This window comes from Hetaerina americana, unplaced genomic scaffold (assembly GCF_022747635.1).
Source record: "Hetaerina americana unplaced genomic scaffold, ioHetAmer1.1.p SCAF_5, whole genome shotgun sequence".
Classification (NCBI taxonomy): Eukaryota; Metazoa; Arthropoda; class Insecta; order Odonata; family Calopterygidae; genus Hetaerina; species Hetaerina americana.
The window spans coordinates 59,700,577-59,727,334 of record NW_027287095.1 but is presented as its reverse complement, the minus strand read 5'-3'; the positions used below and the strand labels follow the sequence as shown (position 1 = coordinate 59,727,334).

The window sequence follows — 26,758 nt, the reverse complement described above, 5'->3', positions numbered from 1 at the left end:
CGGCTTGCGGGGTATTATGTAGATGTAGATGTAGATGTAAAAGTTTTCTGAAATGTGGAAAAATATAATTTTGCTTTACACGAAGATATTCGGGTTATCTGGAATCGCTCAGCTTTGTTAATTTGAAGGAAGTTTCGGAAGAAATCTGTCCTCGGATTTGCTTAGAGGAGAAATGTAATTGTGGGATCATAACAACCATAAATAGTTTTGTGAATAGGTAATCTATCGGACAACTAGTGAGGATGTGATCTCAGGTACTCCCCATCCCGGGACTGCTATAGTTCCAGAGGGACTTTCTCTTTTCCCATCGCCACCGCTCGCTCATTTTCCTCCCCCATCAGTCATCGGCATCTTTCCTATAATCACCAAGGCACCCACCCACCCACCCACTAGCTTACTCCTTACAAATAGGTAACAACCTCCTCCTCACTGACACTTTCCGATCTCTCGCGTACATGACTCGTGTGACCTCATCGACGGAGGCCTTTTTTCTGGTTTTTGTTGAGCTTCTTGTAAAACGCTCCCCCCTGACCTGCATATACACACTTCATGCTCTACTTGGCAATGATTATTGCTTTTGCCTCCCGAAGTACACGGCTCCACCTCACGCGCTTCCGTGTTCGTCGAGCTGGGAACTCTACTCGTTGCACAACGGGTTAACATTTGTATGAGTTGCTGCCATGAAGCGTGATGAAATGTTGGCTGTCACTGTATATTCGGTTTTGAGTGTTGTTGAATTGACGGACTAACAGGGTACTGTTATATTTATTTTCTTCCCAGTAATTCCGAAAAACCATCTTCATTTTTGCCGATTTTCTTTTCGACTGTGGTAAACGCTGTTCAAATTAGGGTAAACAGGTGATTGTATATTTAAATGCCATTAAACCTAATAATTCATGTTTTAGCTTTCTATTTCATGTGTTGAGAGTCTTTATAAACCCAATGCGTGTAGATTTATTTATAAGAAAATAGTGGGTAATTATTATGCAAAATAAATTGTTTTGTGTGGATGGTTCATCATTAAATCAAGATCCTTGAGTTTGCGAATCCGAATCGTTTGAATTTAATGAACGAAAAGAATCGGAAACTATTTAACGATATTCTTTTTCTTCGTTTCCTCTGCTTCTTTTTAATTGTTACAAACATCAGTTTCCTTTTAACTTTTCTCTATGGAAGAGTTATATTTCATTAAAATCAATTTTTTGTGGCAGAATTTTATGACAAGTATTTTGACTTCATTTGGATATTATATTTTACCTGAAAATCGTATCTTTTCAGTCTGAATATCAGTACTTCTCTCTTTCCAATGCCGCGCTAAATGTCTTTAAGTCCATCATGCTCGTAATTGAAGTTGGTTTCAGGTAGTTTATTTCCAAAAACCATCTAAAAATAAAACCTTAACGAAACACGGAAAGAATAAGGTTTACATAACGATAGGAAAGCTCATGTTTGACTGATGTGACAATATGGCGACTTTATTTCATTTACTTTTGGTACAAAATAAAAATATGAAATTTAATGCGTCGGTGTTGTAAAGGAAGATTTAAAACATTCCTGCGGTCAATGTTAACTTGGGCGTTGATTTGGATGTGAGATCGAGTGATGCATTATATCTTTCTTTCGTTTGAGTTAACTACATATATTGTGTGTGTGTGTTGTGGTCAGAGGAACTGGAAGAAACCAGAGAGAGATAAACAAGATCGAATGTTCTCATGTACCTGCATCACTGCTTCCCATACGAATGCGGAGTTTTACGTAAATAGTGGAATTTTCAACCTACCAACCCTCCCGTCTTTTCACTCTCTCCTCCGTCACTGCTAGAACGTTGGCAAACCTGCGATCGTATTTAGTCCTTTTGGACACAAGCCTCACGGTTACTTAAGAGCCTTCGACTTTTGTGGTCTCTAGTAGCACTGTAGATAATCCGCCGTTAAGAGGATACTGGAGATTGTTAAGGATTTGGGATACCTACTTCTCCTCTTTTTTTATGGTCACGGCCTTTTTATGAGTTTTCCTCGCAATCCAGTCGGTTTTAGAAATAAACCTGTTTAAAAGAGATGGAAATTATTAGATATAACCCAGAAGTGTGACATTGGTTTTTTTTCTGCGCCGTCGACCCGACAAGTCGAAAGGGAAAAAGAATGCCTGTCCATCCGAAAGACCGTAAAATATGTTAACGGAAAACATAACGCTCGCTAACGATTCGAGTTTTTGTCGCGGCCGTAATTTACTCATATATGCGAGGAAGGAGGCGTTACGGAGCACAATGCCCCCCTCTCCCCTCACCTTCCCCCTCTCTTAACAGTCCCCGCATTTATTATGTTACACACATATTTCTGGTGCGGCGACTCAACCGAGGCGTGTGGCGGAGGGTGGTTCGGCACAGGACATCCGCTCAAGTTGAATTTAGTGATGCCGTTCCTCTCCCCTTTTCCAGCCTCACGCCCCCCTAAGAGTTGAAGAAAAAAATTGAAAAATGTCTTTCCGTTCTGGATCTAGTTTCTGCGAAGCACTCGAGAGTTCTGGGAAGGGAGAAAAGGTTTACGAGTGCCCCATCTCTCCGCGTTGGTTGGAAGTGTCGCCATTGTCGCGTTGCGCAGATGGGAAGAGAAGTTGGAAGCATCAATCGAAACAATTGCGGTCGAGACCTTTGGTGAGGGACGTTATTTATCGCGGTTAGAGTACTCAGCGTTGATTTTTCGTTGAAGATGGCTCTATGAAAGGAAGCGTGGTGAATACGATTGCGATGGAAATCAGCAGATGGTTGGTTGGGTTACCTGCTGTAACTCAATCTAAAAGGGAAAGAGACTCTTGTGTTTAAAAATGCCAGCAAGCGATGAACAGTATGGTTTTCATGTATTTTTCTAGTCGGAAGACAAGGCGAATGCTGTCTTTTATCAATCACGCGGTCTGCTACAAAATTGAAAGCATTTCAAGAATGTTGGAAAAGACCAAATGGGTCTACACGTATATGTCAAATTCCAAGAAACTGCGGGAGATGCCGTAACAGTAACTTTTAACGGAGGCATCCGCTAAGTATGAATTACAATGGTTCAATTTCAGAGGGTAAAAATCTTTCAAATTTAAAAAAATTTCAAAAAACATTTCTGAGTTTAAAAGGACTTTAAAGGGAATATAAAAGTAGGATAGCAACATGTTAAAGCACTCGGCCGGACATTGAGGGATCCGGGTTCAAATCCCGGTCAAAAATGATTTTTTGACACTAAAATTGATGCGTTAGTGTCTATATGTTTTATTGGCTACCATAGCATGAACATTATTCTTGGGCGAATTAGAAAATGAATGAGAGCAAGGTGCTATTGCATCCATTCAAAATGTCATTTAAGTACTCGGAGACACGCTCAAAGCTTGGAATTCTGAAATAAGAATCCCAAAGTCATAGACCTAGGTTATATATGCCCAATAATTTTTAAATGAGATATATCTGACATGGGTAAATGCCAAGTCTAGAAAATGGGATTTCAATTATTTCGTTATCTTGAAATCCATGATTAATGTGGTTAAGTCATGGAAAAGAGATTTTTGTAGCCATTCATTCGATCCGAATCACCATTACTGCTATGGGTGATATTTTCGATAAGCTTTGCTCCAGAAATTATCCTCACTCATTCCCTGACTTTACTGGACGAGGACTCAGGCGAGTTATGCATCCGACGTGACCTCTACTCGTAAATCGAAAGGGAACACCTCTCCTTCCCCACATTCCGTCTGCATGCGCGGCCAACAATTTCATGGAGGCGACGGCGATCTGGTAAACACGGGATGTTTTGCTGTTGAAATATTCCACACGATTTCACGGAGGGCGAACAAAATTGTGTTTGCCCTCTTCGCCGCGGTTCCTCAGGACAACAGCCAAAAAGCAAGTATCGGCGGCTGCCTCGCGGGGCACGCTCTTCCCCCCGAGGCGGCCGGCATGTTATGACCGCACGTCACCGCGAAAGAAGATCGAACGTGCCGGTGTCACAGGCACAGCTTGCGGCGTCCCCGTTTGTTTTGGGTGGTCGTGGTTTTTGGAATGCTCCGGTCCTTGTTGCCGCTTGGGGTGAAAGCAGGGGTGTTGTCGTCGCGTGAAGAAGCGAGGGAATGGGGTTTCGGTCACAGGGGAGTGCGAGGGACAGCGGGAGAGAGAGAGGGAGGGAAAAAATAGTCTCTCCTTCTTGCGCCTTTGTGGTTTGGCGTTTTCGTCGACCGTGAAGAATACCCCTGTGGAGTCGCAATGGGTCCCCCTGCACGAAAGCACCCCTGAACCCACCCGCCCACCATATCCCCCGCCCATTGGTGGAAGGAAGAATGGTTGTTTCCTGGAAATGTATATTTGTGCTGTTCGGTCATACTCCGCAGTTTGGAGTGGGTGGAAGGGACAGGGAAGGTGGACCTGGCCAAGAGGGGAGGGAGGAAGGGAGAGATAGAAAGAAGGTGATGAGGGAGAGCAAAGAATTTAATTCGTTCTGCTCACTTCCACCCTTGGGTCAGGCGAGTCTTCTCCTACCCGAACTTACATACCCACGACTCCGGGTCTCTTGCCCGCCGGAGAGGAACAGCGTGGCCGGGGGAGCAGTTGACGGGGCTTGAGAGAGAAGGGGCGGAGTTGGGTGGTGGGTGTTTGAGGGTAGAGAGGGAGATGGGGGGCCTCGAGGGGGGGCGGCGGAGTGTGAGTAGGAGGAGGGGTGAAAGGTGGAGAAGTGGCCGAAATTTATGACGGCCCTTCTGACGTGCTCTAAAGTAGCCTCGGAGGACCACCCTCGACACTCTCCCTCACCCTTGGGCATGCCTCCCTCCTCCCATTCTTAAAATCCCCACCTCCTCCGACACCCCCTTCTCCTCCACGTCATTCCCCCTCCGACCTCCACACCTTCCGCACTCCAGCTCGGACCCCCGCCGTCCTTTCCGCACCTTTCCCCCTCCCCACCCTTTGTTGCCCTGGCCAAACATCGGAATTAGCTCTCCCCCCTCCCTCCACTCCTCCTCCCCACCCCTTCCACAACCCCTCCGCCGTCGTCCATTAGCGGCTGTTTTGATTGGCGTCTCGCTCTGTTAATAACGACCTTTCGGAACACCCGCCCGCTTGATTGAATATTCTTTTTTTTTATTCTTTCTTGCTTTCCTCTCTCTCTCTCTCTTTCCGCTTTCGCCCGACGGCGGACCGCGGTAACCGCTCGTTTTCCACCGGCTCCACTCGCTAATGAATCTTGGAAAATTGAATATGGGGGCGAAACCTGTGAGATGAAGAAAAACAGAGAAAGAGAGAGAGATGAGTCCTGCGGTGACGTTTATTCATTCGTGATTGGTACTTTTCTTGAAATTAGAGATGTAATTCTGGGGGCCCATAATTAAAAAGTGCTCCGAAACCAGTGAGTACGACCGCCGAATTAAGCGTCCCTGGGCGTGGGCGGTTAGAAGTAGGTGGCAGTGTGCTTTGGGTTATGGGTAGCCAGCGTTTATTTCGCGTAACACACTCGCTCAAGGATTCTTTGATGTTCACTGCCCGAGGATGGATGGTAATTCGAATACAGATGACGTTTTTATTTCTTTTTTCTTATTACACCGGTATAATAATGTGGTTGCGGTGAGGTAGTCTGGCGGGGAGTGCGTTGGGTCTAAGACTATAGGCTCAAGTCTCGGATGATGTCAATGGACAAATCAAATCCAAATAAATTCTAAGCGATGCGATTTTCTGTTCTCTGGAACTGCGCGAGAAACCGAATGTTTGCGACAGGGAAAGGATTATATCTTCTCTGATTCTTGAGTTAAGCGGAATCTTGAAGCCTGAGGCTTATATGAATACGAAAATGACTCAGAAGCTTCCACGTAGTTAGTCCTGAATCAGTTAATTTCATACCTTACTATTATGGTTTGATTCGAGTTTTGTACTGTTGCCCGAACCTGTCAAACTATCCTTCTTGCGATAATTACGGTGTTGGTGGCAATAGTTGTTATTAATATGGTAACATTTTTAGGCCATGACGATCATTCCCACGGATTCTTCCAAAGGCCTAACACACTTAAAATATATGAGAATCAACTAGCGGTTCGAGGCGCAAATTTCCTCTCGCCCACCCGCTGCTACCCTCGGAAGCCTCCTTCTTTCACATTGTCCTCTTCCGAATTTCGTATTCGTCCCGCTCGATTGCTAACCCGCACTCGCCGCCTTCGGAAATCCTTCCCCTCCCCCCTCCGCCTTCCCCAGCTACTCCCACTCCCTCCCTCAGCTCTCGACAATACCGCGGATTTTCATCTCCTTCCTGTCGCAGCCGACCGCGCGCGCGGAGACGGACGGCGTCGGGGAGAGTCCATTTGGATGAATTCTTTAAGTCCCTGGCAGGCAATAAATTTTGCGAGGAGCGGCTTAAACGTTGAAACGCTTCGCCGTAAATTAAAATGAAATTGCCCGTGCGTGGGAGAGCGGCGTGACAATTGGGTGTGAATTCGGAGGATTGTGACGACTGTTTGGGACCCGGGAGGGTGGGCCGGGCCATTGGACGTGGAAGAGGGTGGGGAATTATGGGGGTCGGAGAGAGGGTAGTTAGGGGGGTGGGATGGGGTGAGTGGTTGGAAGAGTGGACGGGGAAGGTGGGGCACAGGGTGGGAGGCTGAAAGGCTGCGGAATACATGGAGAGATCGTTGCAGAGGACAGATGGGAAAGGGGGAATCGAAAATGGCTGAATTCATCCGCGCGTCCCTGGGGATCTTAGAGAATTGGAGGATCATAGAAAACGCTCGGTTTACGGAAATAGATATTTGCCCTTTTCTGTCATCGCCTCCGTCTTCTACCCTCTTTGCACGAGGAAGCTCATTTTTCTTACTGCTCAAATCCTTTTTTCCTGTGTACGATACTGTACTTCTTTCTTTCGCCTACCGGATTGACCAGAAGTGCTTTGGAAGGGCCCAGGATCGATTGCACTGAGAAGACGTGACAAATTATCCAACTGTTAGAAAAAATCGAAATTAGTCAAAAGTTATTAGACACGAGAGTAAAATCATACGTGAAGAAAACATTGAGTATCTCGGCCGTGACAGCGCAAACAGACTTGAGGAAAACAACCACTCGGTGAGAGCGGAGAAGAGACAACGGACGAAAAACTCAGCGTGCTGGAAAGAACAATACTCCGGATGGTTATGAATAGTGATTTCGGAATAAAGCTAATGGAATAAAAAAAATGACGTCCCTGTTGGATACGTAGACAACTATCCGGGTGTGGGGGGAGGGGGGGGAAGGCAGAAGGTGTTTGGTGGAGGATTGAGAACAGGGGGTTGGGTGGGTCGAGAAGGAGACTGGATGGGAGTGAAGGGGAAGCCGGGACCTGGGTGCCATTTGCGCAGCGAGGGGTGACGAATCCAATACGGGGCGGAAGGGAGGGGAAGAGTGGATTGTCGCCGCGGAGAAGTGCGTTGGGTGTGCAGGAGGCGGGGAGAGAGGGGACCTGGGGGGAAGGGGGTCGCACACGGCATGGTATTTTGGCGTGAGTGGAGAGGTGGCGGCACCACGGGGGTCCTTGCCACCTCCTCCTCTTTCCCTCCCTACCCACCCGCCCTCCTCTTCGAGACCATCCTCCCCCCCTCAACCACACCAACTCGGGCTAACCTTGCGAGAGCAGAAGGTGTCAGCGCCAGTAAATCACGGGGCGTTAGTGGCGATGGGAGTCGTGTCGGTGGGCAGAGAGAGAGAGATGGAAAGGGAGAGGTATACCCGGCTACCTCTCCGCGTGGGAGGCGGATGGGAGTACCTCCCCTTCTTTTTTTCTCCTCCTCCACCCGCCTTCCATTCCACCCCTCCACTCCCCCCCCCTCAACAGGGGTTCTGGACGGGAGGAAAATAAATCGCGCGGATTCACGGTTCACGGGAAAGACCCGCCTCTCCCGCGTCGGGAAGAGTGCGGGCGTGCAGCCGTTCCGTCCCGATATGCGTGTCGCTAGCTCGGGGTGTTGAGTGCGCGCTTCGGCTGGAGCGGCCCCTCCCGTGAAACGGGGTTGGCGGGAGGGGGGTGATATCAGGGGTCGCCCACCGTCGTAAATATGCTTTGTCAAGGAGTCGCATCACGGACTCTCTCTCCTCGCCTGCTGCCCCTCGATGCGATAGGGAGACAGAAATGCGGCAACTTGGTATCCTCCGCGATGACTGGTTCTCGAACTTACTTTTATTATAATGTTCGTGAGGTGTATCCCCTCGAAGTCATCCCACACCCAAGTTTTTCATTTTCTGTCACACATCATCCGTTTGCATTTTATGATAGAATGTGGTCAGTACGATTTTAGCCACCCTGCACTCATGCAACTTTGGATTCGGTATTTTAGGTGGGAAAGAAATGAGTTCTCTCATTTTCCCGTGTTGCATAATCTCTCACTCTCTCTTTTCTCGTCATATTCTGATGTTTTTTGTGGACTAAATTAAAGGTATGAATGTCACAACATGCCGTAGGTTAATTCTAATTGAAATTTATCCATTAACTGATTATATTGATGATGATATTATGATTCAACGAAGCTTCAAAATTAATTTCTGACTTATAGTTTACTTAACTACAGCATCGGATGTTATTTCCGAATTTGAAATTAACCTCACTAGTGGTGTTGGGTTAATTATTGTTAACTATACTTGGGATGATTGTGAACGGAGAATGGCAAAGGAAACCTTTTAGATAGTTACTTGTTAATGAAAGCTGTAATACTCTACAAATAAACTATATGTTTGGCCTGAAAAAAGAAGAAAAAAGACTGTCTGAAATAAGCCGTTGAAACCATTAATTTTGATCTCGTCCGACTTTCATGTTGCAGCTAGGAAAAATAATAATTTCAGTTGCTTTCTTTAGTATGGCTTAAAGATCATTGTTCCCTACTGCAAAGTGTCCTACTGCCCTACCCAAGACGCTACTGAGGCCGTCGAATGATAAGTTGCCGCATTTAAAATAATTTAATTTTATTCACCTCACATTTGCTTTTCAGAGTGAGTTGGATGAATTTCCCTGAAAATCTCTGGAAAGAGAGGATCTTATAAGATACTATCTTCTATAAGGTCTTAAGATTCAATCTATCTATAAGATATGATATCTTATAAGATTCTATCTGAAGAACTTATTCTTACGCATTGGATCTCTTTTAAGTCAGTAGCAATTTGCAGAATTATACCCCATGTGAGAAAATGATTAAACGAATTAATATTCAAAAATTAATTTCTTAATAATTGTATCACTATCAAACATTGTGCATCTGAAATATTTCATCTACCTCATTAAATAATATATATTCAAATCGTCTTATCAACCTTATTTTAGACAAACTACACATGGAAAGTGTTCTATCCTGCATTTTCAGTATTTTGTGGCAACTCCCGCTCTAATCCACCCTCCCCCTTCCCTCTTCTCCCGAAAACAGGAGGATGTTTCCGACCCTGCGGGTGTCCTTCTCAGGCGGGCCGCTGCTCCCGCCTCCTCCGCCCCACCACCATCATCACCACCACCACGGACACCACCCTCACCCGCTGGCAGCAGCCGCCGCCGCCGGCGACCCGGGCTCCGCGGCCGCCGACGGCGAGCGGTGGGCGGTTTTGATGGACATCGTGCCCGTGGACCAGAAGCGCTACCGCTACGCCTACCACCGCTCGTCGTGGCTGGTGGCCGGCAAGGCGGATCCACCGGCGCCCCCTCGACTCTACCTGCACCCGGACGCCCCCTTCACGTCGGAGCAACTGCGGAAGCAAGTCGTCTCCTTCGAGAAGGTTAAGCTGACCAACAACGAGATGGACAAAAACGGACAGGTGAGCAAGGGAAAAGGCGGATCTGTAAGGGATTAGGCTAACCTCCTGGTGACATTTGTGCGCGTAACTGCCGCCGCGGTCTCACCCAGGCAACGGATTTAACTTTTGTGATTCTCTCCAACTCCTATCGGTCCTGATTTTAGAAAACAAAATTACGAATGTAACAAGTTGAGCCAATCGTGTATTCTTGGAGGAGTTAGGTGTCGAAAACCTATCCGGCCGAAGTCAAATAACCGCTGACAAAATGTTCTGGGACTGTCAGCGCAGTCACTCTTCACGCGAATGCATAAATGCGGAATTCGCTCATCCCATTATTTCTCATGACTGAAATACTCCTTGGGATAGACTGTAATTTATTTGAGCCATGTCTATGTGGATTATTGAAAGTATAAAACCTATTGATTTAAAATTTGATGATTTTATGAATGAATTTGGAAAAAGAGGAGTTTTTTTGGGGAGGGGTTATTGGAATTAGAGCAATGCGTTAAAACAAACACAATGTGGATCAAAAAGCAATGAAAGAATCAGAGGAAGCTAAAGATTCGACTGTTATACAAAAAGAAAGTAGGTGTAATGTACTGAGGCTATTGTTTGTCGTGGATGGAATAAATATCCGTAAACTTATTTAAGAATCCATAAATTAAAATTGAAGGTAAGAGGCCCGTCAAATCTCCATTAGAGATTAAAGTGATGGTATCCTTTGAGTTTACTAACCTTTCAATTGTTTATTCAAAGAAATCATTAATTTTTCTGTTTTATAGAATTTTTACCTAATCCAATTAGTGATATGGCGTTATGAGTCTGAAATTTAGGCTAGAGAAAAATTATCACGGACACCAATAACCCGATTTCATTGATAAATAAATCTCTTTTGAGTGATTTTGTATGCTGATATTTTATGTTGGGTTGCCTGCGTGGTAAGGTCCTTCATCTAGAAGTTGTGTTTGAGTATTCGCTTTGTACGCACAGTATGAATTTGACGGTTTGATTTTGTGAAATAAAACTAAAAGATGATGCGGTGGGTATCATAGAGGCTTCCCACCCAGAGGGCCCGGGTTCAAATCTCGATGGTGTTGAATATTTTTCAGAGGTATCTCGATCCCTACTTACGGTGCTTTGTAGAGGGTACTTTGAGTGAGTACGCCGTCCGTCGGATGGGACGTTAAACTGCGGACCCCTTGGCGCCTTTCGTAAAGAGTAGGCTAATGCCGACGCCGGGTTTCTCTCCACCCTTAATCCTTGCCTGTCCATCCCCTATTGTGCAAATGACCTCAGCTGTCGGTCGCCTTCCCCTAAATACTACTATTACAAAACTAAAAGATCTAACGATTAGTTTCTTGCTCTTATGAAATTTTTAGATATTTTTTTTCGCGAGATAGCAGAAAAAAACCCAACTTTTAATTTTTTTTATCATGTACTTTTTTTCTGAATCTTGATACTCACGCATTTACACTATACTTAATTATTCCTACGGGAAGGTATTGAAAAGAATATTTTGGCAACAATGACTGGAAACAAATTGCGTACACGAGAGAAAACAGTTGGGGTTTAGCGGAGAGGGGGTTTTTAAGATAACTTTGAGAAGAAAAGGTATCTGGCTATCGCACCTCAGAAACCTTCTCTACCGTGGAAATAACAATGTCCCTTTTTTTTCCTCACAAAGCGGTGCGCATCTCAAAGTTCTAAGGCCCATTGTGAAATTTCCTGCGATAAAAGGTCGGAACTCTGAGATGGAAAGACGTTTCTTTGAAACAATTCTCGGAAATACACAAAGGTCTGACTCACAAAAGCATTTCGCAGAGCTAATGCGACGGTGATAAACTGTCGTGATTTTAAGGATTCTCAAGGCATTAAAGAGATTGCGTACCAATCTAGACCTCAGAAATTCGAATCATTAAATTGCACCACAATATTTTTTTGGTCGAGAAACGGGCTATGTTGGAAATGTGCAATCGAGAGTACTGTAGAAATCCATCAATTATGTTGTATCTCCATAGAATGTGAAGTTTAATTCGGCGGAATTAACGATCTTTGAAGCAACAACATTAATTATTAATTTCACACGTCGTTTAATTTCATTCAAAAATAACTATTTATGTACAAGATAAACAATAAATAGAGTGGGAAAATATATTAATGTGCAAAAACAACATCCATCCGCAAACTTCCATAGTATCTTCTACATCTACATCTAAATCAATAACCTGCGAGCCACCAAAAAGGTGTGTGGCAAGGTGTACTAAGCCATGTACGGCGTGTAAAAATTCACACATCAGGGTAGGGGGGCCAGTTCCTTTCCCTGTTCCGGTTATGGTTTCCTAGGAAGATCTGGTACCCGAAAAATCACTTTAGCTTGGGTGGAGCTGCAGGTGCCCAGAGTACCTTGCCCGGGAATCGAACCCGTCCTGTCAGCAGTCTAGCGCTCTACCCCCTGGACTACCGCGACCCACAAATGACTTATACTGCACAAAAATAAAGCCTCGGCATTTTACCCAAAGGATCCTCATCAATATATAGCGAACGAGTAATCAGCAATTTTAAATTTTACTCCTCGTGTTTACGGATAAAATTTTCGCATCCACAGTTCAAATCATTTTATGCACTTGGCTTACGGTAGAATATTTATCGCATTTATTTTACTGTGCGTATTAGTGATAAAGTGATTCTTAAGATGCAGAAACAGTTTTCCCTATCGTCGTGTAAGGTGCATTGCTCACTGCTGCTATAGCCTTCATTGGTTAAAAAAATATTTGCATTGGGTGATCGCAAGGAGCTTCCCTTTAAAAAGGAATGCTCAATGTCTGTTCGTAGGTTGCAATGAATCAATTTAGGAAGCATTGCCCCTGGCAAACTAGCGACCAACATCCAACGGGATATCAATCCCCCCTCATATCACGACTCTTCCAATAAGCTTTAAATTCGACCGCATTTTGGATTTTGGGACCATGGCCCCTGGCCCAATCCTCGGCGGCGCGGCGAAGTGTGTTTGGTATTGTTGTTGCCTTAGCGGCTGACATCCCGAAGAGTTTCCATCTGTTTGCCGTTTGAAATGGCCTTCATTATCACGGAACCCGGCGGATGTGAATGGCAGCTGACGCCCTCTTGTTGTTACTTTTTCTCTGCAGATCGTGCTCAACTCCATGCATCGCTACCAGCCTCGCATTCACCTCGTCCGCTGGAGGGAAGGATGTGGCGGGAATATCACGGACCTCGAGGCTGAGGAGTACAAGACGTTCGTGTTCCCCGAGTCAGTGTTCACGGCCGTGACGGCGTATCAGAACCAATTGGTGAGTGGCGCCATTGCTCCTCCTTACCCTTCGAACGGGAGACCTTTTTGGGAGTGCGGACACCTACGCCATATCTCCCATGATGTGGTTATTTGTTAAAAGAGCAGAGGGGTAACGCGACGAGAGAATAGAAGAGCGATCCTGGTGGGAGCGAGCATTCACTTGTAGCGCAAAGAAACTAAATCTGTGAAACGTTGGTTTGATGAAAACCTAGTAGTGTATCTAGATATTTTGAGGGGCTAAGTTTGTAATTAATCGCAGAGAGATGGTTAAATTTACAGATAAAATCTTTTGCATAAATTGGAAGCGGGTCTTTTTTGCGATGATGTGAACTAATGCCTCTCTCGGTCCTAGGTCGTACTATGGCATAATATATTATAAAAATTAGATTTGAGAGATCAGTTGTTGAACCGGCTATTTAAGATGTCATTTTGAGCGCGAACAATTAGGGATCCAATTAAATGAAGACGACTCGGCGCTAGGAAATAATGTACAAGTAGACTAGAAATTAAGGAAATAACTACGCTGAAGAACATGTGGGTTCCGCATTTTATATCTCTATCTTATTTTTAAGACTTCAGGTACCGTAGTACGGCGTGGCTAACAATACATTAGGAAAGTGATCCAGTATGACCACATCATAATTAATTTATTTACTTGAAATTAAATGCGGATCATCACTCGAAGTGATTGGTTTTGGTTAGCGGTAGTCATCAGTAATGATAGTTACTGCGATGGTCATACAAGAATTGGGATTCCATATTGGGAGTGTTTTGTTGAGGCGATTCATGACAGATCATCCATTGGGAGGTTATTAATGGCGGTTCTACATTCGGCTCGTTGCTTGTTTTTTAATCTAACTTAAACACCAACTATAATCACCTTGTTCTTCTCTGAAGATTTCGGGTAAAATAATAATCGGGGCAAGACGTGTGAAATTCAAATGAAATATCATTTTCTAGCATATCACCGGTGGGAGAGCAGAGTAGATTCTTTTCCCATTAGCACGAAAGTATTCCTCTGCGGAATGAAGATGACGATATGTCAGTTCCTCCAAACTTCTCATCATAACTTTCATTGGGGTTTTATCAATCCAACAAAATAGAAGTTCGGAAGTTTGGTGAATTATTATTTTACATTAACTGTGTATAAAATAGGAACTCTAAATTAATGTTGAATATTATAAATCTATTTTTTTAAGTTAGTATGGAATATTTATTCTGCGTGGCTTCCAAGGAATAATCGCCACCAACTGCTGCTGAATAATTTCCGTATTCTAATAAAGGTTAAATGGCAGCGTAGTGCTTAACCTGCAGGGTGTTTGAACGACATTTTGAAAGGTGAGGATTAATGCAAAAAATTTCAACATTCATTCTTGGAAGCTGGTATCTATCAGAAAGATACAGGTTTCGTCCGGAAAATAAGTGTACTGAGCTCAGGAAAAAAATATTATTACACTTTTACATATCTTAAGCTAATATTCCTCAAAATAGGACCCTTGTGAGTCGATACACTTGTTCCAGCGGCGTTCCCATTCCTGGAACGCTCCCGCGAAAGCATCATCGGGAACCTCTCGAAGACTCGTCGTCGACCTCTTCTCTGCCCTCCACGAACATCTTGTGCCACCGAAAGATCATGTTTCTGGACATGGCTGACTCCCCGTAAGCCTGGTTAATCATACCGACAGTTTCGGTAGACGATTTCCCAAGCTTTACCGCAAATTTGATGGAATAACGCTGCTCCAAAAACTTCGGCATCGCGTTCCGTGACGTGGGTCGAGCGTGGAGGTTCGTGTTAACAGAGCTCCTCACTACACCACAGCTCAGAGCCGACTGCCTTTTTCAGCGTCGCTTGCCAACAAACCCCCCCCCCCCCAATCGCAGCCCATCAGAGCGGTGCTGGGCGCAAATGGAGCGGCGGGAAAGAATCAGTAGTCAGTACACTTATTTTCCGGACGAACCCTGTATTCTAGGTAGTTATTTTACGAGACTCCATGTCATTTTCCTTGATTCAAACTTTCCAAACCACGGACGGCGACTAGGAAGGGATTCGCAAGATTTTTTCAACCGCACCCTATAGTTACGTCCGGCCATGTCAGTCCAAGTCACGTGGAGTTCGATGTGGACGATTGAAGCGTGATATCTAAAAGGATTGTCGCTGAGCGGTGCCGATTAGGCGATCGAACGAAAAGTGAATGACGGTTCAGTCAAATGAAGAATGTATATATTCTTTATCAATAAGGGCAGTCATTCTCGTCCTTTATACACTGCCTGATAGCATAAGAGCATTAACTGTTTTAAATTCCGCTAATCTAGCGTTATGATTTTCACGAAGAAAATTAAAACGCATGTCAAAGCACTGAAGTAGAATTATTTTTTCTCTCTCATGTATGTAAACCGAACGTCTTTCATGTGGTGTTTTCATTTTTTTGCTAATTCATATAGTTAACTTTGTTTTTACGCGTTAAGTTTTCATTGTTTTCACTTGTTTTTTCTTTTTTATTTGTCCAATGTAATTGTCGTGATGCTGTTTTTGGGCTAAATAAATAAATAAGTAAATAGTACTAGTAGCTGCTTGTCCACCAAACGTGGCCTCTTCCGGCTCGTAAAATTATCCAGGTTGCACAAATCCGTCCGGGATATGCACTGGTGCGATTTTATTTCTGGGAATCATATGACGTTTAAATCGAGAGAAGTTGAATGTTCTACCGCCAAAAATTACGAAATCCTTTATTTTTGATGATTCCACAATTTAAATATTTTTGATGGAATTTACGGTGAAAACATTCACATTGGACCACCATTTAATTTTTAATTATTTCGTATGCTGTGTACAAATTGTAATCCATCATACTGAAGTGCCATTGAAAGATAATAAAGTGAAGAGAATCTAAGACGCTGAAAGGGATCAGTTTTATTGCACGTATTTTATAGTCGTATTTATGAATTCTACGTGACTCTAAACAGGGGACGTGATGTTATTTCAATCATAGAGATGAAAAAATAACATACCAGTAGGCAGGGTTTTCAATGATACAGGCCTTGTGTGGTCATTGTTTAATATCTATTAAAGGATTTTGAGCGCCGAATGGAATTAGAAATCAAACATCACCTATGAACCAGGCCAACTTTGCCGATCTGCCATAGAATACGTGACATTGCATTTAAACAGCAGTACCGCTGTACTCGTAGTTGTAAAGGTAGTAACTGTAAAACAGTATTATACCACAAAGAGATTAAACAAACGTTAAATTTCGCTGACGGATTTTGATTATTTGAAGATCACGCTATCATTTCTTTCTGTCGTCATTTCTCGCTGTCATGGCTGAGCAAAGAAACAACTGTTGCAAAGTTTCATGCTAGTACGAAAGATCATCAATCATTCTATTATTTCACTCTAGTGCGCCTAAAGCCGACGTGATGACGTGTGGCGAGGGAGTTTTAAGGTGCCAGCTAGTCATTCCTGCTTAATTTGGAGCTTTTACATGAATATAAATCTACTCATTATCGTCAACATCTACACATACGTGCCTATTTTTATAATGAAATAATGGTTGTTTGACTAAATCATTTTATTTGGTTTTTAAAAAAAATATTCGGTTGCTTGGGTTCAATTTTGTTATGTTTGCGTATCGTGCGAGGGAAAAACGAGTATTTTAATCCGTCGGTGGCGCGGTCTATTTCCTTTATTTGTTCACGGTGATAGAATCTACTAATATAGTTAGTGACCACAAGTATTCTCTCGGTGCCACAAACAAACTTGGATGCTCTGTAACTTACCAATAGTCTAACTCATCCTTTCCTGCTCTCTTGGTAAAACAATGGGCTCCCAACCCCATTCCTCCATCGTAACACATATATTATTAATAAAAACTCGCCAAAGGGAGGAACATTGTGAACTATAGGGATCGAGAAGATGAGGAAAAGGTTTATGAAGGTGCACTTATCATATTGTGAACGTATGTTTGCGGTAAGAGAAAGACGAATTCAACCGTAAACTTAGTTAGGCAGCGTTCCCTTTGTGAATATATTCCACCTAAATTCGAAATATATCGCATGTTCACCACAAAATGTGATTGTTTAATGACTAAATTTCTCTTTCATTCTCTTTGCAGATCACAAAATTGAAGATTGACAGCAACCCTTTTGCCAAAGGATTCCGAGATTCATCGAGGCTCACAGACTTTGATAGGTGGGTATCCGACTTCCTTAAATGGTCAAAATCACCTGCCATATTCTCGGGTTCGCATCTGGAAGTGATGATGATTCTCGAGGAAAGAATGATTCTATCCGGTGCCAATAAAATCTTCACACGTGTGGAACGAAATGGAGATGATCGGTGCGAGGTAGACGCTGTAGAACATCCGATAATCATACGATGGAATCACACAAATTACGAAAATATCCCCGCGAAAGGATGTTGCAGAATCTGTTGCGGTAATTACAGTCCCGGCTTCTAACTCAAGGTGGTCTATGCTCACATCGGGCGGCCTTTGTTGGAAGTCTTAAACCTGTTATTTTGTATTAAAAAAAAAGAGTTTGCAATAAAAATTCCTACCTTTTTACGCGCAGGTGGATTCGGCGTGTTTTTTTCATTATATTTTTTGGATGGGTGTTGCCGGGAATTACAAAGATGGAGAATGCGAGAGTCCGGAGAAGATCGTTGAAAGCCATTGTCATACACCATTTTGATTCCCGTATCTCAAATTCGTACTTTTATTGCGCAGCAATCAATAATCACGTAATTCGACACATTCAGGCAAGATTCAGAGATGAAGTAATCATCCATACCAGAAATGTGTTGATCATCACATGGGAAGAACATTTACTGAAACCCACCGCTTCTAAGGAAGTAAATGGAACGTTAAACTAGAGTCAAAACTAGCAAAAATATCACTTCAACGATGTGTTAATTAATGATAAAAATTGTATTTGTTGGCGATTTGTTGGGTTTGAAAGAAGTAAGTTCCACTCATAACGTGGCCTGGTATGTTAACCCGACGAAATAGAATGGCCACGGAAAATTTGGAAAATAATTTGGTGAGTTTCTTCTTTTCCAACCTGATGCATAACTTGCATGGATGTTTGAATGGATTTAGATGGACTGATATTTTTACTATCTTCATGATAATGAAGTGACATCGTTGAAGTAATTGTATTACTCAGCGAGCCAGCAATGCGCGTTGCTCTGAATTAGCAGCACTTATCTTTGTATCAAAGTTTAATCGCTAGAATGATCACTTAACTTAGACCACGTAAATCATTTATATCAATACCAGTACAGTAGGCTCGGATACACAACACGGGAAATACTATACTTTCAAAAGATATACTTTCGTTCTTAGAATTTTGCTGTTTTTGAAAGCGATAGTGAAGTTATATTTAATTGTGATTTAGCTTACTTAGAGTTAGGAAAAATTGATTGTGAAACATTATTTTCGTGATTGAATTTGAAAAAAATACAATTGGGTGATAACCGGAAGTAATATCCAGAAAAAAATCACTGTTGTTATTTTTAACACTGCGAAAGAAGAGGACCGAATCGTGAATGTAATATAATGTTTGACAGGGGGAAGATATTGTTCACAATAGAAATTTAATGTCACAGATTTTCGAGATGGCTTCAAGGATCAGTGGTGAACACTTTTCAAATTGTATCATTAAGTTGTTCTTGCGCTAAAGTCTTTAGTTTTTGATGATGTTCTTACTGGTGGTTGAGTGTTCCTTTGTTCTCTTAGCATTGGGAATCGGGCCAATTGTAATTGGGTTTTCGTATTCCTCCACGAACAGGGACCCAATGGACACCATGTTCATGGAGCAACACTTCCTCCGCTCCCCATTGAGGCTCTACGCCGCCGAGCTCGAGGCCGCGGCCGCTGCAGCAGCTGTCGGCGCCGACCAGATCGGGGGAGGCGTGCACCACCCGCACCATCCTCACCACCACCCGCACCACTCGCTGTGGGGTCGGCCGCCCCCGTTGCCACCACCGCACGTCGCCCCGGCGGCGTCCGACCTGCAGGCCTTCCTCATCGGTACTCTGTACTCGAGGGGAGGGGGAGGCGGCAGCGGACCGCCCCAGTGCCCCCCGCTTCCCCTGCCCGTCCCGCCCCACCTCTGGGGCCAGTGGGCCGTCGGGGGCCTCCTGGGCCCCCCGCCGCACCACGCCGCTCATCCGCCACCCCCACAGCAACAGCAGTCGTCTCCCCCACCGCCCCCGGTGATATCCCCCGCCCCCCCGTCCCCGGGGGCACACACCGCGGCCTCCCCGGGCTCATCCCCGGCACCGCCCCCGTCGTCCCCAGGCAGCGAGCCGCGGCTCCCACGGGCGCTCTTCCTGCCCCACGCACCTTCGCCGAGGTACAGCCCCTATGCGTCCCACCCGCCCCCCCGGACCCCGCCACCACAGCCCCCGGCCGGCCCACCCGTCCACCTGGAGCCCCTGGTGGCCGAGAGGAACTGACCTACGTGGGCCGGAGGACGGAGGACCGCCGGGAGTGACTGAGGTGGGGCCTTGACGAGGGCCGCCCATCAAAACTGAGTGAGCGGAGGACTCAAAAAACTTTTAAAAAAAGTACAGAAGCCAAAGATGAGGAGGAGGAGGAGTTATTTATTAAGCCAGAGGACGCTTCGGGGAAAGGCGGCGGCGTGGGATATTTGACGGGCGGCCGGTGGAGGCTCTTGATGCAGACGAGACTGCTTAAAGGGAGGGGGGGTGGAGGCAGGGCGTGCGGCGGGGGCGATCACGTCGGAACGATCGAAAAGTGTGTGCGACTGTCGTCTCTCCTCCTTTGTGACTTGGGGAAGAGTGTGGGACCTCTCTTGGGATGCGTGTGTCGTTTGCGTGTGAGAGCGGGTTGCGTGAATGGGTGCGTGTGCACACACACACGCACGCACAAAAGTGTCGTCGAAGGCATGAGACGGAAAAGAAAAAAAAAATTATATGTAATCCTTGACTCGTGTTTAGTGGGGGAAAAATACTCTCAACGAAATCGTTCCACGTATGTAACGTTTTAAAAATTGAAGAAAAACCCACCTTCCTCCGTTGGTTGTGCGCGGGCGCGTGTGTGTATGTAAATCGTTCCGGAAAGGAGAATCCGTAGTATTGATAGAATGGTCGGTGTTTGTGTGAATCTTTTTAGGAAAAAAATCCGATGTTCATTTGTTGATTAGCCATTCGGAGCGGAGTGCACGGGATGGTCAACCGGAGAGACTGGGGCGACGGAGAAGTCGAAGACGCCTTGGTCCGAACTATCGCCGGACGAACTAAAGAAATGCGAGTACTCTTCCAATTTACAAACCGAACCGACATTTCTTCCTCCAGTGCCCAGCAATCCGCTTTCTTCGCCCCCCGCCGCGGTGTATAATGCGTGTTTATCATTGGACTCAATACTTTCATCCAGATCATTCCATTTATCTTCAGGGAAGGCCAAGCCTCTTCGTGTAAATTGACGTTCCCGTGTTTTCAAATCGTCCAGACTTAGAAGGCAGCCGGAGGTTCTCGTTTCGATTGCATCTCTCGATGGGCTATTCACACCCTAAGGTCCCCGAATCCGGCGTTAAAACCTTTTGAGGTCTCCAGAACACATCTATAGCTCCTAAGCTTCCTTATGTAAGATTTATTCCAGAGGTTGTCTTAGGGCAAGGTAGTTGCAGTGAGGTTTTCATGACCGATTTCCAACTACAGGAAATGTTTCAGGACTTCACGAAGATGTAACAATCATCTTAGGCCGTACTGTATTCTCAGCTTGCACGAAGGGGCCAAATTCGTTTAGTGGGGAAATTCAAAAGATATTCTCAACCCCAATAGAGAGCTCTGTCGTGAGAGTGCTCTGGAGCAAGAACCGATTGCATTACTACGGTGGTCCTTTTTCCGTCTATTAAACTACAGTGGATGCTAGTGCACAAGTCTTCGTCGTCCATTAAATTCGATTGTATTTAATGACTCCGTTTTTCTGACCTCTCCAAAATTCATCTTCCTGGACCTCTTTGCATTTTGGTCGAAATAATTTTGTTTTATGTTTCCCATAAAGTGTAAAACTGCCATTTTGAATGCGTATCTTTTCTTAGAACCGTGTCGGGCCGGTCAACCACAAGATTCAGCCGACGGAAGATATTATTTCGTCTCGAATACATGATAAAGACCGGAATAATATTGGAAGCTCGCTTTCCATACCTTTTATAAGTATTTCATTTGATCAGCTGCCGGCCATTTTGCTACCCTTACGACCATTGTCGCGTATCACACGGCGTTTTCATTGGTTCAGCTTCATTCATTTCCCATTGTCTCGGACAGGATGATATGATTTTTGGCCAATCCCAAAGCCTTAGGTCTGGTCTTAAGTTGCCGCACATGCATCCGCACACGCTTTTCCTTCCTTCGGGCTCAAAAGAGGTTTTCTTTGAAATACGGTATGTCTCTGATGCAATCAAAAGATACATTTGTAGATTTTAAAGAGGTTTCCCTTCTCTGCGAGTCTCTTCTTCTTCGATGTAAGCTGGACCGACGCAGATCAACTTTTTATGTGCTTTTAAGGAGGAAGAGCATTGCATTCATGTTCTACGGCTTTTATGTATTCGTTCCATTGTATGTAAAAAAAATACTTCCACACCTAATTCCTTTCATGACGAATGTGTCCACGCCTGGTTCTTGCTTATGGTGCAGTAAAGGAATGTGATTATATTAATCATTATGTATTATATTTACCTCCCAAGGTGTTACTACCGTAATTATTCGGTTTTTATTCTAAGAAGAACTAATTTTTTTCAAAGAGGAAGAAGAAGAAAAAAAAAATAACGCCTAAGCATACAGAAACAGCATTCAGTCCTTAGCCGCCCTTCGAAATTGAAGTGACTCTGGTTTTCCCTGGTTTCGTTTTCAGGTTGTTACGTGTTCCGTTACTATGTGAAAACTGTAACAAATGAATATGAAAAATGTGCAACTGGAAACGTAACTCGATGATTTTTATTGTGAATGATAAATATTAAACGAATTTGACAATTACTTTGCTGGAATTTTCATTTCAAAATTCGCTGCTGACCATTCTTCCCTTGAGGGAGAGAGGGGCTGACGGATACGCCGGCTCTTCTTTAATTCGTGGCAACAAGATGGCGCCTTAGCATCGGCGCCGAGGAAGACGAGGGTTGGATCCGAGGCGGAGGAAAGGAGGGAGGGGTGGATGGGGAAGATGAACTGGGTGGGAGAGGGGACGTAGAAGAAAGGGAGGCTGTGGGGGAGGAGGGAGGGTGAGTTTGACAGATCGACTGCTCATTCTCTCTTCCCCTTGTGTCTCGACGCTTCGTAGTGTTACATTTTGATTCTATTTTGAGATTGCTCGAAAAGAGTGACAGATACACCGCCTTTAACATCAACTGATTACGGTTCCGTGTTGTGTCGGCATGTTTTGGAAACTTCTTAACGCCTCCTTGTTAACTATCTCGTAAGTTCTTGTGGCATTTAGACGTGGAGAAATAGCCGGGCATGCAGAGGATTCTATGGAAATGGACCACCTTAATGATCATCTTTTAGATGATGGCGTTACATCTTCAAGCTACAAAAAATACACATTTATAGTAAAATATAAAGATGAATCCTTTTTTTTCCAGTGATGAACTCATAACACACTTGAAGTTTATGCAACAAGAAATTTTCATTCATCACACGCTTTACTCAAGATGATACAATAAACTATTGCTTTGCAACTGTCTACACTGTTATTGAATACTTTACTTGAAAAAAGTTGGCAGGATGCCTTGAAGAGTGGGTAGTCATAATAATAAATAACATATTAAGTCCAGACAAATTTAATACTTCAAATGTGTAATTAAGGAGACATTTAGCACTGATCACTTGTTTTGTCGACAGTACAGTGTTTGTGCTCTTAATTTTGAAATGCAATCCAGCACGGCGCGACTGACGCAGTTGATTTTATACTCAAAATGTTTCTTTATTCACTTTGAAGCCTCAAACTTGATTCGCCTTAGAGAGAGGGTGCGTGGAAAATTATCTGCTAATCTATTTCGTTAATTTGAAACTTTATTTTTTGAACACGACAATCGCAGTTTCATCGGCCTTTGGCCGAGAAGAATATGGTTTAGTCTCAAGAATGATATATCTCCGTCTAAATTTTCATGAATTCGCCTTTTCTATGCTATTCGAAATCAAGAGGCACACCTCTTTTGCGTTAAACAAAATATCTTTCGGAAAATTGGTAGTTAAAAATTTGTTTATATTTTAAATATTCATGCATTTTCTACTGATTAGAACACCTGGATGCCCAAATTTATGTCATATTTTATTATTTACATCATAGCTATTGATAATCATTTACAATAATAAAATCCAATGTAATCACAGCTAGTTACGGAGTTTTGTGAGTTTTTCTACAGGACTTAACTGGTTTGTTACATTCGTCAAATTCAAAGTATCCTGATTAAGTATTCGAAACGAACTCGTAATCCTTGATCCCATCGTCTAGCAAACCCTCGCATTTAAAGAATGCCTTAATGAAAATGGTTTCGGTTGTGTTTAGACACCACCTCCTTTTCCTTCCGCCAATGAAATTGTATTGTATGTTGAATTGAACTTTCCCATTTTATCCCTTGAAAAAAAGTTGATTCTATTAAAGAGACGGTTGGATATCTTTATTTTAATGGTGTTAAAGCACTCGGTCTGCACGAAGAAAACAGTCAACAGTGGAATGGGACAGCTTAGTAAGAACACTTGGAAAAGATAATTTGAATTAAAATTTGAAAATCTTCTGTCAGCTTGCCCACAAAGAATGAAACGTTTGAGATGGTCGAATCGTTGGGATTTGATGAAAAACGAGCATTGCTGAACAAAAAACAGTGATTTCATAACTTTTCAATACAGTTTAGACTCGTACTGAAATTCTGACTGCATTGAACGGGTGCACTGTCGGCGGATAATTTTCCGAGTTTCTACTCTTCAGTATGCCAATATTTTTCAAACCCAAAGAACCCAAGTTCGTTCGAAATGACATTGTATCCTCAAAAAGCGTACGTGAAAATTTGCTTCATTTGTGTAATAATCTTTGAAAGAAGATACAGCAATAAACATCTGGGGAACCTAAAACGCAATGAGGTTGATATTTCACTAAACATAACTTATTTATTGGGGCAAATGACTGTCATGTACTCATGCGTACAGTGTATTTAGATATTTGTATTTTTTAGTACCCTGCAGGCCTCCGCAAGGGTGTCTGGCAGGGTCGAATACACACCAGACTTATTTTTACCCCTACCGCGTTCGGGCAAGGTCATTCTGATCCTTTATCCTTCGTGGAAAAAATGACTTCTTAAATCAATCTGTTCTGCACTTAATTTCTTTAATTTTATTTACATGATATTTCTTACCCTAGTACGATGGGGGTAATGATACATTTTCAACATCATTGCTAAAGAAACATCCAATTAATGCAAGAGATTTAATCTGTAATTTAACCCTCGCTCAGTGAGCTATTCCCAGCCTAGCTCCTACAATAATTTTTCTCAGTTTATCATATCAGCGTTTTACAAATTTACCTCCTCTACGCTGCACGCGATGCAATTCGGTAATCAATCCAACTTCATGGGGATCCCATATACTAGCAGCATATTCTAAATGAGGCCTGACCAGTGAAAGATAACATTTGCACGTGATAGCTATTGGTTGGGATTTTTTTTAGTTCTGAATGACCATGCTTGTTTATTTTGAAAGCTATGAGACCGAGCTCGTGTTAAATAAGGATTTAATGGAGGACTCTGAATTAATAATCTGAGGCAATTTGAACACGTTCTGCCGCAGTAGCAGAGCTGCAGATAAAGTAATATCCGTACTCCCTTTGTCGATGAAAATTATTAGTGATGAAACAGGGATATCATCAAGTTCGCGGCTGATGCTCAAAGCATAGCCAAATAATCCATTTATTTGGTCATTATCAAGCCATTAAAGAAAAAACACTTATTCATATTTAGATTGAGAGTTATTTTACCTAATTGACACTTAGAATTCTGATAAACGAAAAGTATTTGGTACATCATAATAGCGGCGAGTAAGTGCTACTTTTGGCACATCGACGCTGCTTCCGAGAAACTTTTACGATAAGATTTTTTTGAAAATTAGTCGTACTAACTCTAAACGATATATCCTATTATTTCTCAATACATTATTTTAATGAAATTCAATGGGATTCAATGCGTTTGCTGTGATATGTATGGGGTGAGAGTTACTCATAGAAAAATGATGTGATGAGATTCTCAAGAAATAGGAAGACGAATCATTAAATTTGGTTCACACGCACTTGAGCAGGTCAAACGGCTCACCTAAAATAATGAGTTGATGAGTTGTTTTATGAAACGGGTTCGAGAATATTTTGAGTCATGTTAGTCAGGGCTATGAAATACCTACGGTGGTGTTTACTTATAGTTTCTATTCTGTTAAACTTTGCAGAATATGAATGCGCCTTAGCCTCCATTGGTCGAATTGGAGCGCCAGAGTAATGGGTATGTTTACTGTCATATATTTATCTTCACGCGTCTAGATATCAATAAAGCGCACGACTGATATCGGAAATTGTTCTTTTCTGACTATATAGTCCACTTATGAAAGGAGGCAAATATGTTTTATGAGATGGATGGCGTGTTCCAATCATAAATAGATCAACTTTTAAGCCATAGTTATTATAGAAGCTAGCAATAGAAGTTTAATTTTTTGGAAGATTTATATCATGATTTTTACGCATAGTAATATTATTGGGGTAAAATGAATCACGGAGCCCAGGATGGGAAAGGTAATTAGAGCAAGTAGACTGTGAAAAAAAAATATTGCGGAATCAGCCGTTGGGTGAAATAAAATTACAGGTTTCGTAAAATTACTTTCCGAAAACACAAAAGTAGTTACTCTTTTAAGTTTCCTCAACAACCGGTCAAGTCAATGAGATTTGAAAAAAAACCGGACATCTGCAGCGTTTTAAGTGAGCGCCCTCCCGGAAAATTCATGTAAGCTGTTCATCCGGTGTAAACGCACAGGAAAGACTGAATATTGCTTCGAAAGTGCAGGCACACATACCAAGGCCAAAACTTATAGGGAGCGTGAAGATGGGATGGGGGAAGTGTCGGGAGCTGAAACCAGAGTTTTAACAATGCCGTCGGTCACCATTTCAATACGGAGTCGGCTTGCTTGGTGGTTGTCTTCAATCGATCCAATGACAACGGAATGGCCTGGATCGACAAGAGGTCCGGGTTCGATTTTTCGCCCCGCTGGCCGATGAGATCGCCGGGATTAAACCGGGAGACAGGGAACTTTATATCGTCGCTCGGAAGGGGAACCTGAGCGGAACGGGACATCAACGGGGTGTCGCGTTTGCGCCACCATGGCTCGGCGAGGATCCATGTTGAAATTCTGTGGATATCCCTTCTGGTTTAGTCCGATGTCCTTCGCTCACTTGACGTTCAATGGACGACGGATCGTGGGACTTGGCTCATTCCGTCACGCGAGGAGAAAAGGGGGTCCTCGATGAGTCACATCATTCATTTGACATGGGGTTCGTCACGCGGGACTAGTCGTAGAAAAGTCAAAACTGCCCATCCACCGTAACGATTTTGTTAATTCATTATTCTAAAAGGGCAATTACGTGAGGAGCACTGCTCTGTTTACTTTATACCTTATTTCTTCCGATTAGACTGATTACATACAGGATTAA

General features: G+C 43.4%; 1 protein-coding gene across 1 annotated transcript in view; it reads left to right on the top strand.

Annotated features, from left to right (window-relative positions):
- LOC139694078 (T-box transcription factor TBX20-like) overlaps positions 1-19,518 on the top strand; it is an 88,443-nt gene extending 68,925 nt beyond the window's left edge. Inside the window, exons 3-6 of the mRNA XM_071592503.1 lie at positions 9,391-9,772; positions 12,898-13,059; positions 17,174-17,250; positions 18,849-19,518. Of these exons, the coding sequence (XP_071448604.1) occupies positions 9,391-9,772; positions 12,898-13,059; positions 17,174-17,250; positions 18,849-19,518 (1,291 nt within the window). The remainder of the gene's footprint in view (positions 1-9,390; positions 9,773-12,897; positions 13,060-17,173; positions 17,251-18,848) is intronic.
- Positions 19,519-26,758: the final 7,240 nt, after the last annotated feature.